The following is a 19,835-nucleotide window of genomic DNA, read 5'->3' as shown; positions in this document are numbered from 1 at the left end:
GGCACGAGCTCATTAGCTGGTCTTCTGTGGGTTTAGCACAAACGAGTGAATCAGCTACTGTTGGTCAACAGAGCTGCATCCAGAGCAAATGCAATGCAGTGCATGAAGATGTGACCCAGCGTGGGAATAACCCAAAGACCATGGATTATTTGCAAAATAATTTATTCACTGTTTGTAATCATGTGTGTAATCCAGATTTTATTTTTTTGTTGTTGCCTAATGAGGAGAACACATGGTCATTAACTGGCTCCGGCAAACAACCTGGAGGAACACAGCTGGGGCATTAAAAACAGACACCAACCCAAAATAATCTAATTGACCCCTACACCCACTAAGTTGTTAAACTTTCTCCTCTGCATTTCGCTCTCTCACAAAACAATAGAGCAGATACAAAAAATGTGCAAAAGCGGAGAAACATAAACTACAAAGAAGAAAAGACCACATTGTACCACAGAGGCCTGGCATATTCACAGTGCCTAAAAACAAACAGAGGGACTCTGTCACTGCAGCAAAAACTACTTAATACTTTCCAGATTTTATTATTAAGCGACTTGATGAGTCTCATTTACAGATATGCCGTTGTTTTGTTCTGAGGAAGACTTTTATTTTAGCTCATTTCATTCATGGTAATCAAATGTAACTCTTGAGTGTGCTTTAAAATGCTACGTTTTTAATTTTACCTATAATTTATCTTCAGGTAGTCATGAGAAAATTCATGGCATGAGATATCTGTGTCAAACAAGACTTGTACAAAAACACTTTGCCCCGTAAAAGAACAAATGAGGTTCATAATCACACAATCTTGTTGAAATGATTTAAACATGTAAAAAAATAATAATTGATAGAATTTAATAATATGTCAGACCAAGAACTAAAAAGATTGATCTTTTCAGTGTGACCAACTGGACGGACTGCATTTTGCTACCAAGTTAAACCTGTTGATTGTCGGTGATTCAACTGAGCAGCTCTTATGACTGTACAAATTAGGAATGTTGTTTTGTTTCTATTCCACTCAAAACATAAAACTCCGTCAAAATGTGAAGCTAGACTGAATCGAGAGCACATTCACAGAGAGGACAAGTGTAGCCCGAGGTTGTATCTAATTATACAATTAGCCTGTTGCATATCCATGCATCTCACATCCTCACCTATGAATTATGTACTTAGTAGGACTTTGCAGAGTGTCGTGGCATGCTTTGACTGTTGAGATGAGAAAACTCAGAAAGACAGGAGGAACTGAGCATCTTATTGGATAACTTGTTAAAGAAGATTTGAAGTTTGAGAGAGACACATCAAATTGTAAATGACATAATAAGATTATCTTAAGTTTGCAAAAATCATTGATAGTAAAGTTTTCAAAAAAAGCTAAGATCATAAAAATAAATAAATAAATTCATACACTGGGCAGTTATTCAGTTTAATTCTTTCACAAACTTGTAGTCATGCTGAAAATTAAAAACATAATTTGATTAAAATAATAGTTTTCTTTCTTAAAGCCTTTATTTTATTAAACAGAAGCAAAAATCCCACATGGTAAAATCTAATTAATCATATATTTTGAATATATAATTGTAAAACTGGTCATGTAAATTTCTAATGTTACTTATTGTGTTCTAAATGTAACACTTATTGCAAAAAAATAAATAAATAAATAACTGGTCCAAACTTGGTTAAAATTATTATTTACCAGAGCTTTGATTAACATTATTTTACGCACAGACTTGAAATCAAACAATGTGTTTTTGTTCCCATTCTTTTTTATATATATATAGCCAATAGCAGCGCTGGATAAACTGAAGGGAAAGTTACTGAAGCTGCCGATAAAAATCTCCCCTGAAATACTTTTTTTAGAATAAATTTGTTTGACAATCTTAAAGTCATCTGGAGCAAAACTCATTTGTAACTCTTTTTTTTAATTATTATTACTTATTTATGTACTTCAAGTTCTGCGTTGAAATGTCGCCTTGACTGAACTGCGCTGACCGATGAGGACCTTCTTACCTTCAGGATGCAGAGCTCCAAGCCAGTCCGAAGTTATTCCTCCAAATCGTGTCGGTGTCTCCTTGGACCACTTGATATAACTGCTGGAATCCTCAAGGCTGGAAGTGTTGGATCCAGCTGGGAACTCTGCGCGACAGAAAACATAAAACATGTTGGCTCGGTTCTTCTGCGTAAAAAAAAGAAACTTTTTTCTTTCTTTTTTTTGTAATATAATGTGTGCCAATAAGCGGACATCTGGTGTAAATCTGAATGTACAGAGGCTGTCAAGATGCCCCTGCTCTCTGGGAAAGTCAAACACAATCGTGTATCAATCTCCACATATTTTTCTTCCCTCCCAACGCAGGCAGCTCCGCGGAAAAATGTGAAAAATGACAATGATCTGAAAACTTCACCGAGGCAAGCGGCATGAAAAATCTGCCCGCTAAAGGCTGAGAACAGAAAGAGGGAACTTTTGTGGAGAACTTACCTTTTTATTTTAATTCTGGCAGTCTCCCTATTCTTCCCAGTGAGGCCAGGTGCGCTTTTTAGTAACTTTGTTACAATTTGGCGCCTTGTTGTTTTCCGTAATATTTGTCAGAGGTTTGACAGTATAAGTGGAATGTTAAGTATGACTTTGGTATGAAATCAACGCACTACACTGGAAAACGAAGGGGGAGGGGAAAGAAAGACTTTTCAAGGAGGAGCCATCGGTGCGCGTCAATCAACAGGCTCATGAGGCCGAGACTCGGTTCCAGGCCGCGCCTACAAATCACTGAACACTGGGGCTTCCGGTCCCGAAACCTGTCTGACAGAGCACACACAGTTCTGTTCCAGTCAATAAAAATATAGAGAACTTCCTCAAGAGAACATGAATTAATCTTAAAGTTATCTTTATCCCAGAGGAACAATAAAATTAAACAGAATTGAAAAAGAGTCCTTCCTCTAAGGAATTAAAATGCAACAGATGTCTGGCGCATAATTGCAAAATTCAAAGCACTGATTTTAAAGTATATGGGTAAACTAATCAATGACTAGGTTTCACATTTAAAGTGGCAACTTATGAATAAAGCTGAAATTGTTTCAACCAGTCAACTAAGGCATATCACAGGTTCTGACTGTTAACTTTTAAGATAAACAAAAGTCTTGCAACTCAACTTGTAAACATTTTAAATCAGGTCTCAAATTTCACTGGTTGACCAAAAAAAGCATTATCTAGTTTACAACTATCAATAAAGATGTACACACTTGGGAAAAAAAATTGCTCCCTTTCAGATTTTCTTTTTTCTTTTTATCTAATTTTGTGTCAAATACTACAGATTCAAAGAGGATCATACATCAAAAAAAATTCCTGAGCAAATACAGAAAGCAGTTTTCAACTGATTAACTCCACTATCAATATAAGAAAGCTAAAACAATCTGGCACGTGAAAAAGTACCGTATTATGTCATATGTCTTTATGCCATTAGTATCATTAAAGTGTTTTTGTAGCAAACATGACATGGGCATTCCTGTTCCATTTGGTTAGCAGTGGTTTGACTTAAGCTTGATAAGCTCCCTGGCATGTGCTAAAAAGCTTAGACTAGTCTCAATATGTCTTGTATGTTTTTATTATTCTTCACATCTTTTATTCTTACCTCCTTAAGGATTAGTTTTTACCCTAACTCACTTTCTATATTTTTCTCTTTTTTCCCCCCTTTTTAATTCCAAAATAAACCTGAAGCAATTTATAATAAAATGTATATTAAGTGGAGCATTAGAGCAAAAGCTATAATGCTCCACTTGGGAAAGCACATCTGTTGGGATTCCCAGACAGACACTCTGATTGTTACACTGCTGAACAGCACTGGCTAAAAAACAAAAAACAAAAAGTAAACACAAAAAACAATTGAGCAGAATTGGTGACAATTAATTAATACGTCAAGATTGTTAATACCAAATAGTAAACTTATGTAAGACAGGCATTGATTAGTGTCTAAAAAAGTCATTAGTGTGGTACTGTAGCTTCCTGGATGAAATTTTCTTCTGCTACTCGGACAAAAGTGCCACTTGTTGGCGGAAAGTGTTAATTTTATTGGTATTATTAATCTACTGAAGCAAAATGTTAAATTAGTTTTATCACATGCTGTATATAAGTGGTACAGCATAGGACAAACCTATGAAAAAATGAAAGCTAATATCAAGGAGAGCAAATATTTACATGTAAAGACTATCATCAGTTCAAGACCACAAAGCATTCTATTTTGTAGTTTTTTGAAAGGAAATACTTTCTTATTTTACTCACAGAGATATACATTTTTCTCTAACAGGTCTTGCAATGATAAATGCAGACTGCACTGAATTGATCAAAGTTGTTTGTGATATCCAAAATTTTCTAAATAAATAGAAACAACAAAGTCAAAGTGGTTTTTGTATCAAAACAACTAAAACTAAGATACCGTTTGGTGCAGATAGAAAAAAGATATAGAAATAAATCTAATCTTAGATTTTAAGGAAATGACGTAAACCAAACTCATTGTATCTCAATGCATCTGCACATGACGAATGCAATATTCTGAAGCTAACTTAAAAAAGGAAGTTTTTTTCCTCTTATATTAAAGTTCTTTATCATATTTTATTATTTTGTCTAGTACAGATCAAAATAACCTGATTTATGAAATATTTTGGCAGAGCTGGTGTTTCATAGAGCATTTAAGATTCTTATATAAAAAATAAAGTAATTCAAAAATACTTAGCTCCAAAATAAATATTACTGCTGTTTATTTGTTATTAGAAAATGCGCTAGTTTGACTTTAGCTAATTGAAACTTACATTTGACCTTTTTTGTTTTTCTATTGATCTCCATTTTTGTCCATCAAGTCTCACTGGATTTGTAATATCTAACTATTATGCTACAACTTCATTATACAGCTTGTTATAATATTTTTGAGCTTCATTCAGTAAGAGTTCGACATCTGCTTTAAAACTTTTCACTTAAATGTTTTCACATATAGTGCCTCAAGAATAAAGTAGACTAATTCCTACTCATGACTCTGTTAGAAAGTTATGAGCGTTCAACATCTGACAAATGTTTCTCAGTTGAAACCAGATGAATCAAAGATTCCATCCAGCAACAGCTCCTTCTGTTGGTCGTCAATGTGGCTGCAACGTCCAACAGTAACGCATGTTTATACATAGAGAATTTATATACACACAATGCGCTCCTTCAGAATGAAACAATTTAAGACACTTATGTTGGGAGTTGTTTTGTTGAAAGCCCCGTATCAAAAGCAGACAATAGGGAGGGTAGGAGGCGGCGGGTGGGAGGTGGACGACAAACTCACCTTACAGCATCTGTTCAAGAGGAGCCGCCTGCTTCAGGCTTCATTTAATTTTGCGAGTTTGGACAACTGCCTGAGCAGGTTCAGGCAGAATACACACCTCTCACTTCTGCTCCAGGCCCTCCGTGCAAACAGGTTTTTCATCCTGAGTGAGGCTTTCGACATGTCAGATGGCAGGAGGAGAAAAGCGTGGGTGTCTCTAAAAATCTTGCAACTGGAATCTGTTTTATTATCTGCCAGCTGCCTGCTCGCAGCAGATGATACAATCATAAAACATGTTTTATAACTGTTCTGGCAGATCCCATAAGGTCTTCTGTAAAGGATTTTACTCAGAGGACAATATGTGTCTGTAATCAAGAAGGTTTAATTCACACACATTATTCCAATAAGCACATGAAACAAAGGCAAGGTGAAGGAAAAATACAAGATTGTTCTGACAAAAATTGTGTAAATAGAAAAAAATCTACAACAGCTTACATTAGACCAGACTGTGTTAAATATACAAAGAAGATTGAATCATCACACAGGAACAGAAATCTACAAAAATAAACACACTGTTTCAAAGATGCTGCTCTTCTTTTACGAATACTACTTTAACCGTGACACTTTTTGTTTCATAGTCATTACATTTAGGAAAAATTGAGGGATACAGGAAGCCTAAATATCATAATTAATAATGGTATAATCAAAGTAAAATAGAGACAAATGTCACAAATTTTTGATCTACATTATTTGTGAAATACTTGTCTTTGAGAAAACATTGTGTCATTTGGAAAATGAAGTTTTTGGTTTATTTGTTTTCACAGTGACACAAGAAACAAGAAACTGTTCTACTACTGACTCTAGATAGGAACAGGATACAACACAACATGAGATTAAAAAAAACAAACAAAAGAAACACATAAAGTTGAACATCTTTAAAGACTAATCTTATTGCCTTTTTCTTTAAATATTAGTTGTGACATTTTGTGATAAACACTAATTCTGAAAATTCATGTTAAATCAGACTAAGCTACAATGGTTGAACTTGCTTCTGACACCTGCAGGAGGAAATCTGCATAGCAAAGAGGTGGCACCGCTGCAACACTGTTGGTTACCACTGCTCATCTCTGAAAGCGTAGGGAAGTAAGAGTCACAGATTGGCATGAACTTGCAGCATTCAGGTTACAGTAGTTGTTAACCTACTGTAGGTCGTAGTGCTTGTGCTAGCACTATAGTGCTTGTGAATATATTTGGATTATTCACAAGCAATTTTTCCATCAAAGCTGGAGAGTGCGATGGCAAAGGCCTGCACGGCACACATGGGGTAGTTATAATCCAGAGTGAATATATCGTCAGCTATCCTTCCAAACTGCATCACAATGTAGTCCACTGGAAAAAAGCAAAAATATATTAGGAACTCAGAGCTGATTGTAGGAAAGTGGGATACAAATTACATACAGTGCCGCCAAAATGTATTTTCAACCTTAAAGAGTTCTTGTTTTTGCCTTTTTTCGTTGACTAAATCATTACTTCCAATACAATCCTTGGTATGCATAGACTACGTTTTAACAGGCGTCTGAGCTGCATTAACCTTTAGAAGTGATTTTCCATCAACAGTTATGCTGAAATGCACAGGGGTTATGCAGCAGGACAGTGACATGAAGTTGACCTCTGAATGGCTGGAAAAAGTAGGTTGTGGAGTGCTCTAGTCAAAGTAACTAACTTAAATCTGATTTAGATGTAGTGGAATTACTAAACAGGAAACTCATGCTAAAAAACCTTAAAAATGCACTTGAATTAAAACAATTCTGCAAAGAAAAATGGGTTAAAAAATTCCTCCACACAGACGTAGAAAATGGATTTCCAAACTACTAGAGGGTGTCACAGCCACTGGATAGTTTTTTTTTCTTTAATAAATGAAACGGAGTTATTTTTTGTCTGATACTAAAGCAAAATACATCTAATAGGAGGCAAATACCTTCTCACTTGTAAATGTGCTTAGCAACCAATTTTTGAGGGATTGCTAAAGTGAACCATATGCACTCATCTGATCTTTTGTGTCGTCCTTGAACTTGTTTTGACAGTAAACCACTTTGTTTTTCATTGTCCCACACATCCACATCTGGTTCCAAACAAACCAGGCTGTGGGAAAAAGACAGATGGATAAGGAGTACTCACAGTCTTTGTTGTGCACTATCTGGAAGTTCTTGACGGAGGCCTGTGTGACTCGGCCGTTGAAATTCAGCACATGAGAGGCAGTGTCTTCGTTCCACACGGGTGTCTTGTTGTGAAGCTCAATCACATTTTCCATCCTTCTATTCTGGTACCTTACCAACAAGCCGTCACATTCCTGTGGTCAATTGGCAAAACATAAGTCAGTGAGCATCAACAAAGAGCAATAAGATTTTACCCACTTGCCTTGTTTGGTTCTCATAATAAACAGAACCTAAATCAAGCTGTTAAACATCTGGCTCTTCTGCTGGCAACCAGAAAGGGTGTTTTCGTTAATTTGCTAATTTAGTTTTTAATTTGGTGGTTCTGTTTTTGTGTGGTTGTTTTCTTAAAAAAAAAACAAAAAAAAGTGCTGGAAATGCTTTCAAACCAAAGTTTAGAAAAATCTTTTCCTGACTACGGAAGTGTGAAAGTTTGTACAAGCAAACAGATATTGTTGGAAAAAGAAATGAGCCATGATCACTATGTAATGGGGTATAAATTTTCATAGAGTCCCCTTAAAATACAGTATAACTGTAACTAATGCATGAGCAAAAGAAGTGGTGCTGGGAATGTTTTAAATTTCAGTTCAGTTGCATGAGTCAGCCTCTTTTCAATTATGCTATCCCAACATGCATAGCATTCAAAGAACATGGAGTGCATCCAACAGTTTCTTGCTTGTAATGCCTACTTTAAGTTTTGTGTGGTTTTTTGATGTTTGTCTTGACTTCTACGATCAGTTTTAACTCACATTTAAGTTAAAACTGAAAATTATTGTCCAAACATTTTGGACAATCTTTTACAAGTTTTACTTAATGTTTTTTGTATTTCTATTTTTTCTGTTATTGCTTAGGCCTTGGCATACATTTCAGGTACATTTTTGTTGTTAACGATTCAAAAACATTTATTAAACTCTCAGACCAAAGTAGGAGTGACCTAACTAATAATATTAGTTATTTAACCCGTGCTTATGCCAGAAAATGAGCTGTAGGTATAAAAGTCATTTAAACTGAAAGAAAATTAAACTGTCATGTCATTTTGTGTAGGGTGAAGTTTCTGATGAAGCTTACATTTCTGGGCCTGAGTGGGACTCTCTCATTGTCCTTGCTCATTCCTGGGACGATGACCGTCATCCGTCTGGGCCCTTTCATTCCTAAGACATTTGTTTCCTGAGGTGAGAAACAACCAGATTCAACGTATTTACATTTCTTCTCTTCAGTACTCAGATCAGAATACATCCCTGTAAAGTAGCAATCAATAAACTCTAAGGCAACTCACATAGATGATGCCAGCTAGCTCTTGCCGTGCATTAGACATGTCAGGAAGAGCTCTTTCTGGATTTAGAGCATTATCAAACACTGTGAATTTAGTTCCCATTAAATTGGACCTGGTTAAAAAAAGATATTTTGACTTCTACACATAGACGTTAAAAACATCATCGTTCAGTTTGTCCGACGTCTTTTGACATACCTTAGCTTTCCGACAAAATTCTCACCACCTCTTGACAAGTCCGTGGCATCAATGGAGATGAGGTAATTTGAAGTTGTGCTTTTCTTTCTTTTCCTTCCAGCCAACAGGAATGTCTAAGGTGATCACAATGAGCCACATTAGATCTTAACAAATAAGGCTGCCAATGTTAAAAAGTGTTTTATCTTGCTGAATGATTGTTGTTTTTGTAATTTTGTAGTGCATTAGAGAATCTCTGAAATGTTAGATTAAGTGGACAGATTGGCCTACCTGAAAGTGACTTTAAATCACTTTCTAAACAGCTTTGACTGGTCAAAGACTTCCACTCCTATTTCATTATACATTGTCTATTATTGTATATTTTAATATATAATATTATATATTTCATTAATATATTTTTATTCTGAGTCTGGCATTTTTAGTTGGTTCAGAAACTACTTCACAAAAAAGAAGACAATTCATGAAAAGGTGTTGATCCTTCTCAGAGTCATTGTGTGTAACAAGAGGTATTCCACAAGGTTTATCATTTAACCACACTCTTTTTGTTTTTAATATATGATCCTGTGTTCTCTTTAGGACATTGCTATCAAAATTTATTTCCTGACAGTTTTATATTCCTTTAATAATTTAGAATCTGACATTATGGAGCAATTTTACTTTGAAAAGGTTTGATATAGACCAAGTCAAAGAATATGTGTTACTCAACTATTGGATGATTAACAACCAATTCATCCTCAGCCGTACAGAAATAGTTCTTTGTCCATAAATGAATTCTTTCTAATTTACTGACCAATCAGCATATTTTTCTCAATGTATTAATGAGTGTTTCCTGACCTTTTTCTCATTGTCTAGATGAAGATAATACAGAGGATAGAGGCTCTTGTCCACTCCTCTCTGGTCCCGCGTCACTCTGCATTTCACCGTCACACCCTGTGGAGCTGGCTCCATCACAAACGTCTCCAAGTCATCAAACTCAATCTCAGGTGAGGGAGCTCTCTCCTGATTATGGGGCAAGGAATTATTACATTTTACTGAATTACTAACTCTAAATGTTTGTTGTACTGTTTTACTACTATAACATAATTAAAATAAGCTTTTCTATTTTTGGAAAAAACATTTTTAGAATTTAAGCTACCTTCTTCTTCTTTCCTTTACCCTTTTTCTTCTTTGACTTTTCCTCTTTCTCTGATTCAGATTCATCACTCTCTTCTACCTTTGCTATAAGAGAAGACACATTTATTAGACAGGTTAGCAAACCCAAACAGTGGGAGAAATGTCAAGCTAAATTGCCTTTTTTCTTTGTCTTTTTGTCTTTTTCCTTATCTGATGTTGTCTGAAACATGGATGCCGAACCAGCAGTAGATTTCTTTTTTGATTTGCTTGACTTTGTCTCTTCTTCACTGTCATCACTCTCTGATTTGGCAGCTGTTTGATAAACACAGATCATAGTTGAATTCCATGCATTTATAAAAACAAATGTCTTTGCTAAGACTGTGCTCTTTACTCAAAGGCACAAGTAGTTAGTATAATATACAACTAAAATCAGTTGTTAACATAAAGTTTATTCTGATTTTATGTCAGACAGTGCGTAAAAAAAATCTGGAGGTCTTTCCAGTATGTAAACATTTGGTTTTATCTGTGTGTACAGCTACACAACATATTAAACATCAGGAAAAAATATGTTAAGGTTTTAGAATTAGTACAGTAAGGAAAATCTATAAAATATTAAGTATTTCATTACCTTTCTTTTTGCTTTTAGATGATTTTTCCCCATTTATCATAAACATTGATGCAGGTTCTTTCTTCTTCTCTTTGTCCTTTGATTTTGACTTTTTATCTTTGCCATCAGAATCTTTGTCCTCTGCGAATAGGAAAGCAGTAGAGTTAAAAAAGAACAAACTATGTACCCATGAAATTGATAGGAAAATAGTCCCTGGAATAAAAACCAATAATAATAACACATTGTGAAATAACCAAACATTAAAAGACAGAGGGATAGGAAAATGTTGTTGAGTTTGTGCCAAACCATCCAAAGTCAAATTAGTAATGTATTGAGGGTGGGACAGATGTGGAACAACAACAGTAATTTTGAGCATACAGTCTTGATTTTGCATGCATTTAGTTTGACATCTGCTTTTGCTGCTGCTGCAAGCTGTTTTGTCATATTGAAGAATTTTAGGAATGTGGAAAGAATTAAGGCTTAACAACTATTTGACCATATTTAGATGTCAAATGCATTTCTTTGCCTGTTTTCTTTTTATGGGGAAATTGTTTAGAAAGCAGATTTAATGGCATCTTGTTACATGAGGAAGTCGTTTTTCTTATGTGTAGATTCCATAAACACAAGCGACTGACCGAGTCTCAGAATGCAAGGCTTAGGTGAAGAATTCAAAATTCCCCGCTCAAATTGGTGCCATAAAACCTGTCTTCAAAACCTCAATTACACCCACAGTCCTGTTGATACTTGCTCCCAAAACCAGTTCCGCGGTAATGAATCTGTTAGAACATGCCCCAACACTTAGCCCTGCTGACAAATGAATTCTTAAAGATGTGTTTTGTGTGTGTGACGTTGATAGTAACAAACTTTAGGACACTTCAGGACTGAAAGCCCTTAGATTGATAGTAAATAAATTATAGATTTTAGCCTAATAAGAAATGAAATCTTTTCATACAATTCTTTTTTCAAATTCATATGTCATATGTCTAGGGCTCGTACTAGAGTGGCGGATACTAACCCAGCTAAAACTGCATAATGATGAGTGTGATATTTGAATTTTCTCCTGCTTTGTGAATTTTGGAGTCAGAAGCTGTATTGCCCCTGATTATATTATAATCACTTGCCCTATAAACAGAATACACAAGACACAAGTATAAAAACAAGTATTGTTTTCTCTTAAGAACATCATGACAGTGCTTCTTTATTAGACAATAGTTTGTTTAAAATGATCCAACATGTTTCGTGCTGAAACTTTAAAGATTGATAGGAGAAAGCTTTAAAGTACAAAATGAAAAAGGGAGTTAGTTAAATAATTTCTAGAAGAAGAACAAATATCTAAAAATAAGTGATGCGTTTTTTAAATCTACTGTTTTATTTTATACTTCAAACATTTTCTTTGGGATACTTTAAGAAGCAGAGAAAAGCAACTATGGAAGCTTCGTATATCAATACACACTCACCAGCCTTTTTGCTACATATTCAATTATTTGTTAACACAAATCCCAAATCAGCTTCTCAAATAGCAGGAACTTTGGGCATTTCGGCATCTACGTGTAGTGAAGAAGAATTGCTGAAGCTCAAATTGAGAGACATAAAGGGAAAGAAACAAGGACTAAGTGGCTTTGAACATGTTATTGGTGTCAGATGGGCTAGTCCGGGTACTTCATAAAACTGCTTGTCTCCTAGGGTTTTGCATTCCATCTTCTCAAAGTTAAAGAGAATAGCCAAAAACATAGAAAATATCCAGTGAGCAACAGTTGTGTTGACAAAAAGGCCTCAGAATGACAGAAAGGCAACAGCAGCTCAAAAACCACTTCATTACAGCAAAGGTATGCAGATTAGCATCTCCAAACACACAAACCTTGAAGCAAGCTGCAGCAGCAAAATACCACACTAGTCCTACTTTTGGCTGTCAAGACACCATTTCAACTCACCATTACACAATAAAATAATCTGATCCGCTTACCTACAGTCTGGTCACATAACTGTTGTTTTAAGCACTTTAATGACTTGGACTGCTCTGAGTTGTAAAATTTAGCAGTGTTGACTAACAGCTAGAAGATTCTGGGTTTTCTCCAGTTTTCTAAATATCTGATTAGAAGTGGTACTAGGTGTGTGTATGAAATAGGGAATCTTATAAGAGTGTGTTTGCTTATTGTTAGAGAACATTGCACTCATATTCACACCTCAGGTAAGTAACTTGAAAAAATGTCTAAAGCCAACCTCACAAGGAAAAAACCATTCTAACCACTGAAGCTCTGGCCCAATATATTATTTTTTATAGCTTAGAATAAAAGAATAATAGCATATATTAGATTATTACTGGCATTTAAGAACATATCAAGGCTACAATTTTAAATATCCTATATAAAGTACATCCTATAAATACGATCATGGCTTTACTTTAACAAATCATGATGTTATGTTTTTGTCATATTACATTACTACTGGTAGTTTTTGTGCTTCTATTAAATTACAATGACCAAATATTGCTAAATAACCGACACATCTAAAATAAATGTGAAAATTTTAATGCCTTTGCGTTTTATTGTACCTTTAGTTTTAGATTTTTTCTCCTTGGTATTACTTGCAGATGGAGAACTCTCCTTTGTTGTTTTTTTCTTTGTTTTCTTTTTTGGGTTATCCTCCTCCTCATCATCATCATCCTCTTCAGTGTCTGAGGCTGGAAAAAAAGCAACAAATTATTATTTAACTCTTAGACTAATACATGTATTTTGAAATTTTATTGACAGTAACATAAACATTAAGTGTGAGGTTTATAAACGTTTCACACTGTCTTAAAAATTCTAAGCTTCATAACAAATGCGACAAATGGGACCTTAAAGTCCCATTTTAATGTTTTCAGAAAACAAGAAAGAACATGAATAAAATTTGGAATAACATTTTTAAAAATATGGATTTTGGACTGTAATAAGTGTTCTGATAGGTAATTAGGCAGGGTGATGTAGCAGTGTAAGACAATCAATATTATCTTAATTTGGCCAAAATATGACTTAGGCAGTTATTCTACAAGGCTAATGAAATATCTCCTTCTCTTCTGTTTCCACCATTCTAACTAAATACAGTTTCCAGTGTATTGACTCACATTTCTTCTTTTTTGGAGCACTTTTGGGTTTCTTTTTTGGCTCTTTCTCTTTATCCTTCTCAGGTTCCTCTTTATCTTTTTCTGGTTTCTTTTTCTTTACTTTTTTTCCACCTATAAAGTTTATGAGTTGTCAGGTCTGCCTCAGAAACAAATATTTTTTCATTTTTCAATCATTTTGTGGAAATAGCTGAAATAACTCTCACTTTGAGTGGTGGAGGCGTCATCTTCTGCTGCATCTTCACTCTTCTTTGTCTTAGTTTTCTTAGGTTTGGCTTCACTTCCGTTGAGCTTGGCTTCAGAGCTACCGTTGGCCTGTTCTTTCTTCTTTTTTGGTTTCTTTGCATTTTCTGCTGATAAATCTTAGTTAGATGTGTGGGTTTGTAGGTAATGTCATTTGAGCTGAGATGCAGTGACATTTTAGATCAACTATCTGAAAAAAATAAATATTTACAAGGGTATCAAAAACTCACCCTTTAAAAGGCAGATGGTATGGAGAGAGCAAGGAGAGGAGAATAAAAGCAAAATCAAAACAAATTGCTTTATTTATCTGAGTAAAATTTATTGAGTTTAGGTGAATAAGCACCCCATTCTTGGTTTATTAATATTAGCAAGAAAACTCAATACAACTAACATGATATCCAGCAGTAGATGCTGAAACATCTTCTAAACATATTTTAATTTCATTTATTCAAACATTCTCATTTGTTGCAGAATCTGATAGTGCATTTACAACAATATCAATATTGTGGGGAGGTGCATATTTTCTTTAGAATCTTCCAAATTCTTGTATTTTCCATTTTCATGGTTTCCAACATAAGCTACTGTCACGACACAAGGCTCAAATGATGCTTTGACATGTTTTCTGACATTTTTTCTTTGTATGCAATCATTTGTACAAGAAACAATGTTCCCCAGAAATCACAGTGATGAATATATAACCTACTTTTTTCTTTAGCTTTGCACCAAATGACTTGTACAAGATGTCACAGTGTTACAAGGAGTAAGGTCAGTGCGATTGCAGTTGGCGGAAACCCAGGGGGTAATCCTATTAGGTTCAGAACCTGCATCCATGAAGACTATTTGTCTCAGCAGAAAATTCAAACTCAGATTGATTGTGTGCTCCAATGTGACAACCATATTGTAATGAGTTATTTCCCAGAAGTTGAAAACTCACATGGCAAAATCAAAGCCATTTTAAATTAAACATACAACTTACAATCTAACAGTTAAATCTTTGATCAGCTATTATACAGTATATGTTACAAGAATGTTCTTGAAACACCTATAAAAGTTCTCAAAGGCTTGCATAAATATCAGACAATTGAGATATTTATATTTATTAAGCTCTAATTTAATAATTCTGCAGTACTGGATGAGTAAAATAACTTTAGTTGGTTTTTGCTTTGCTTGTTCAATAGTACTCACATATAATGTCAAAATGATGCTTGATTCAAATGACTTTTTTCCCATTCATGATTAAGCCATTTAAATGGTCCAGTACTACTAGAGTGAGCCATTTCTGTCAGCAGGGATAATTTGTAGCAATGTTAAACTTTCTTACCTTTAGCACTATGTATTAATTCACTGGTCTAACTCATATGTTAGCATAAGTAAACAAAATTGTTAGCACAGATATAAGTAGAAGCTGCAACAATTCTGTTTCCGAAATGACTTTGAAGTCTAATCAACATAAAAATCTAAACAAAGGCCAATTTCCTTTGTCTTTTGTGTCACCATCTTTTCCAGTTGCAAATTAAAGTTGGCACTTTGAATGTATACATGCAAAAAATCTAAGACATTCTAGCCTATTTCTTACCTTTTCTGCAGACATGGCTTGCTCTACAAATTAGGATGCACTGTTTACTCTTTTTCAATTACTAGGAAGTAGTAAAAGGAAGCTTCTCACATAGATAACGAAAGAACGAGAAAGCCCTGAACTCAGTGTGATGTCTCCATCAGCAGAAAGTTGCTAATAGGATTTATGTGTAAAGCCATCTGCTCTGCAAGAAACGCGTCAACAGGAGAAACCAAAGCAGCCTCAGGAGGAGGGACCTGAGTTGTTTGTCATGTAGGTTAACATTTAGTAGAAGAAATGTACTTTTTTTCCCAAAATAAAGCTGCAGCTTCTCTGCAAATCCTAAATCTCAAGAAAACGATAAGTGCTGAAGGACCTGGTCTATTGTTTTGCATAAATTCTTCCTTTTAGAAATCTTCCTCTGACCAAGGTACTAAATGTAACCAACTAGTGTAACTTACGAATAGATAAGTTGAGAAACTTAGATTTCAATGTTGAAGTTACAGTTAGTCTATCTTTCTAAGTTCAAAAAGGAGGATAATAAGTACAAACAACCATATTATCAAGAATGAACAGATTATTTAATACAACTTGAAACAGAATATTACGGTACAGTTTTTTTTGTTCCAACATAAAGTGTCCACCTTTTTTATCAGGCAGTGTACTTTCTTTTGGTTCAGATTCCTTATAGTTCAGTTCGTCCTTTGGAAGTTTTGTTTTCTTAGTTCAGTAATTTAAGTCAGTCAGTCAAGTCTTTGTTAAATGGCCATGTGTTTCTTTGGATCCAAAATCTTATCTTATCCAGAGCAAAGTAGGCAGCGGATCCAGCAGTCCCAGGTCTTGGGTTGAACCCTGGAGCTCAGCAATCCAATCCAGGCCTGCGATGCTATGCAGCTGCACAGTCTTCAAAGTTGCATGGGGTTCTGAAAAAAACCCACCTGCATATATATAGAACTTAATTAACTATTAAGTTTCAAAAGTATGCAGGAAGCAATAAATTCCATTTATCACAAAAATAACATTCAACTAATGGCAAGCTTGCAAAACAAACGTATCACACTGTATCCGACCTCTTAGTTTGTACATAACAAAAAAATGCAATACAGTGAAAATCATCATTTTAATCTCACACATTTCTCCGATTGGTTTTATTTACGTTTCTCTGTTCTTCCTTGTCGGAATATATGAGCAGTAATGCCTATGACGCCAGTTAGCATTAGCTTAATTTCGGTTGCAAAAACACGTTACAACACTCACCAGAGAAAATCACAGTAAAAATGTGTTTTACTGCCAGGGATCAGGTCACGGATCTTCTTTTCTCTTAACCGTTACCGGAATTAATCAAGAATTTATCTTATAGCATGCAGTAATTCGCACAACGTGCTACTGCCAGCTACGGTTTTCTTCTTCTTCTTCTAATAGTTTCCTGCTGTCTAAACCAGAGTGTAACTCACAAGCCACCTGCTGGCGGTTTCTGGTATGACAAGAAAACTCAAAATGAAAATATAACTAAATTGCTGGGAACATTAAATAACAAAACAAAATCCTACAGAAATAAAATACCACTAACAGTACCACACATATACATGTGGGTTACATCCTCCCCCCCATTAATTGCATGCGTCCCTGCATGTCAACATCTCCTAAGCATCAAATACAGGGGCATAAAAGTCACGTTCAAGGGCTATTTGTAGTGCGTTGTCTAAGCCACCAAGTAAAGACTGCATAACTACCAGAAGTGGGTTTCCTAAGGATGGGTAGGTGAGTCTCTTGGGATGGGTTCTTTCTCTTGTTGATCTCCTTACTTCAACATTCCCTTCAGGGTTGTCCGTTCCAATAGGGATAACAGTTTCAGACGTTTCAGGGTTGCCAATATCTATTATGACATGGTCTGGTGGTTGGATGGACATTCGAGGTGTGGGTGACTGGGTTAACTCACCCTTGAGCTGCTGCCCTTCTGATATGGTCTCTGTTGGCTCTTGTGGCTCAAATGGTGAAGCTTCAGGATTAAGTGATGGCACTGAAACATGTTCGTTTGTCACGTCCTGTTCTGTATTGTCAGTTTCTGTTCTCTCACTGGCAAGTTCATTTGTGTCCAACACTTGGTCTTCAGATCCAATTTGCATGTCTCTGTCCTGTTCATCATCGTTTCGGGTTCCAACATCAGTCACCATCTTTGTTGGAGGATAGTAATAATACTCCACATCTTCATCCGCGCTGTCCAGCAGCGAATCCTCTGGAACTTCATGTCCAGCACCTCTTTTTGTCACACTTGACTGCAGTCTTTTAGACTTCCTTGTTTGGGTTTGTGTTATGGGCTCAGGTTGCTCTTTTGCAACTGACAGAAACCCACAGGGCAGTAACAAGTCTCTATGCAAGACTCTTTCTGGACCCACATCATCAAAGGGAGCTACTACATAAACAGGGAGGTTGTCCATCTGTTTAATCACTTTGTAAACAGTGTTAGTCCACCTGTTGGAAATCTTGTGTTTACCACGGAGACCTACATTTTTCACTAACACACGATCTCCCACTTCGAGCTTAGACTCCCTCACCTTGTTGTCAAATCTCTGTTTGTTGTAAGAGGCAGTCTTTTCGCTATGTTCAATAGCAATTTTGTAACTCTCTGTCAAACTGTCTCTGAGGCCTTTTACATACTGACTATGTGTTTCGCCCCTCCCAGTAGGCTTGTTGAGTCCAAATGCAATGTCAATGGGTAAGTTTGGTTGTCGTCCAAACATGAGCTGATAAGGTGAGTATCCAGTCGTGTCATTTTTTGTGCAATTATAGGCATGCACCAATGGCTGCACAAAATCCCTCCACCTTAACTTATCCTCTTCTTGTAAGGTGCCCAACATGGCAAGGAGTGTCCTGTTAAATCTTTCCACAGGATTGCCACGTGGATGATAAGGAGTCGTTCTTGTTTTTTTTATTCCAAGCAGATTGCATAGCTCTCTGATCAGTGTGGACTCAAAATCCCGGCCCTGATCACTATGCAAACGCTCCGGCAGGCCGTAGTGAATAAAAAAATTATTCCACAAGGCTTTGGCCACGGTTTTTGCTTTTTGGTCAACTGTGGGTACTGCCACTGCGTACTTGGTGAAGTGGTCAGTGATTACGAGTATATTTTTTGACCCTTTTTCATCAGATTCCAAGGACAGGTAGTCCATGCAGACTAGCTCCAGCGGTCTGCTGGTACAAATGTTCACCAAAGGAGCACTGTGTTCAGCTCTGGCTTTTTGTCTGATGCACCTCTCACATGTGTGTATTTTGTTGTTTATGTCAGTGAGCATGCGTGGCCAATAAAAGCGTGCACGAACCAGATCTGTGGTGCGATCTACACCCATATGTCCCATACAGTCATGTAGGCTGTCCAAAGCCTCATTTCGAAAAGTCCTCGGCAGAACTAGTTGGAAAGATGGTACACCATTTAGAAGTCTTTTCCGGTAAAGCACTTCATCTCTCATAACTAGTTGGTCCCATAGCCGTAACATGAGCTGGACTTCTCTGTCTTCCTTTTGTTGCGTTCTGTGAGGTGGTCTCCTCCCCCCCATTAACAAGGTTACGACCCTGCTGATGGATGGGTCTTTCTTCTGCTCTAAAGCCCAGTCACGTTGAGACATTTGTGGTAAAGTGCATGAGCCAGGCAAAATGTCTGTGCGGCTGTAATCTGGTGGAATAGCATTTGCATCAATAGCAACACACTCAATAAAGCCAAGGAAGGGCAACTCAGACTGTGGTTGAAATTCTGAGTGGACAATGTGTCGTTGGCATATTGCACGTACTACTTCTGGAGAAACAGTCACGTTCTGAGTGATGTCAGACATGAACCGGTCAATACGGTCGTCCTCATCTTTAGCAGAGTTGTCCATTTCATCTTGTACATGAGGTCTGCGGGAGAGACCGTCGGCATCTTGGTTTGACTTTCCAGCCCTGTACTGAATACGAAAGTCAAAGGTGGCAAGTGCAGCCAACCATCTGTGACCAGCTGCATCTAACTTGGCGGACGTCAGGACATATGTTAAAGGGTTATTGTCCGTCACAACAGTAAACTTGGCACCATAGAGATAATCGAAAAACTTGTCCGTTACTGCCCATTTTAGGGCAAGGAACTCCAGTTTATGTGTTGGGTATCTTTTTTCACAGTTGGACAGACCCCGGCTTGCAAAAGCTATTACTCTCAGATGCCCATCTTGCTCTTGGTAAAGAGCTGCACCAAGTCCATGAATGCTTGCATCCGTATGAAGGATGTAGGGCTGT

The 19,835-nt window shown here is 36.4% G+C and overlaps 2 protein-coding genes across 9 annotated transcripts in view; both read right to left on the bottom strand.

Moving 5' to 3' along the window:
* The window catches only part of tead3 (TEA domain transcription factor 3), a 34,997-nt gene extending 32,357 nt beyond the window's left edge, over nucleotides 1-2,640 (bottom strand). For 6 of the 8 annotated variants that reach the window (XM_023324968.1, XM_023324969.1, XM_023324971.1 and 3 more), the window contains exons 1-2: nucleotides 2,468-2,639; nucleotides 2,002-2,127 (exon numbers count right to left, since the gene is read on the bottom strand). The gene's annotated coding sequence lies outside the window, so the exon portion shown is untranslated. Of the gene's footprint in view, nucleotides 1-2,001; nucleotides 2,128-2,467 lie in introns of all 8 variants that reach the window. The other 2 variants (XM_023324966.1, XM_023324967.1) reach the window with 1 other exon arrangement.
* A 3,032-nt stretch (nucleotides 2,641-5,672) lies between these two features.
* tulp1 (tubby like protein 1) lies at nucleotides 5,673-15,744 on the bottom strand. The gene is made up of 13 exons (XM_005802212.3): nucleotides 15,597-15,744; nucleotides 13,984-14,128; nucleotides 13,781-13,891; nucleotides 13,229-13,357; nucleotides 10,699-10,818; nucleotides 10,248-10,382; nucleotides 10,093-10,175; nucleotides 9,792-9,956; nucleotides 8,961-9,073; nucleotides 8,769-8,877; nucleotides 8,561-8,659; nucleotides 7,458-7,629; nucleotides 5,673-6,668 (listed from the first exon to the last, which is right to left on the bottom strand). The coding sequence occupies exons 1-13, from the start codon at nucleotides 15,609-15,611 to the stop codon at nucleotides 6,535-6,537; spliced, it is 1,530 nt and encodes a 509-aa protein (XP_005802269.3). The 5' UTR covers nucleotides 15,612-15,744; the 3' UTR covers nucleotides 5,673-6,534.
* Between the last annotated feature and the right edge of the window lie 4,091 nt (nucleotides 15,745-19,835).

Source organism: Xiphophorus maculatus, chromosome 20 (assembly GCF_002775205.1).
Source record: "Xiphophorus maculatus strain JP 163 A chromosome 20, X_maculatus-5.0-male, whole genome shotgun sequence".
NCBI lineage: Eukaryota > Metazoa > Chordata > Actinopteri > Cyprinodontiformes > Poeciliidae > Xiphophorus > Xiphophorus maculatus.
The sequence above is the reverse complement of the archived record's forward strand: the minus strand, read 5'-3'. Positions and strand labels throughout refer to the sequence as shown.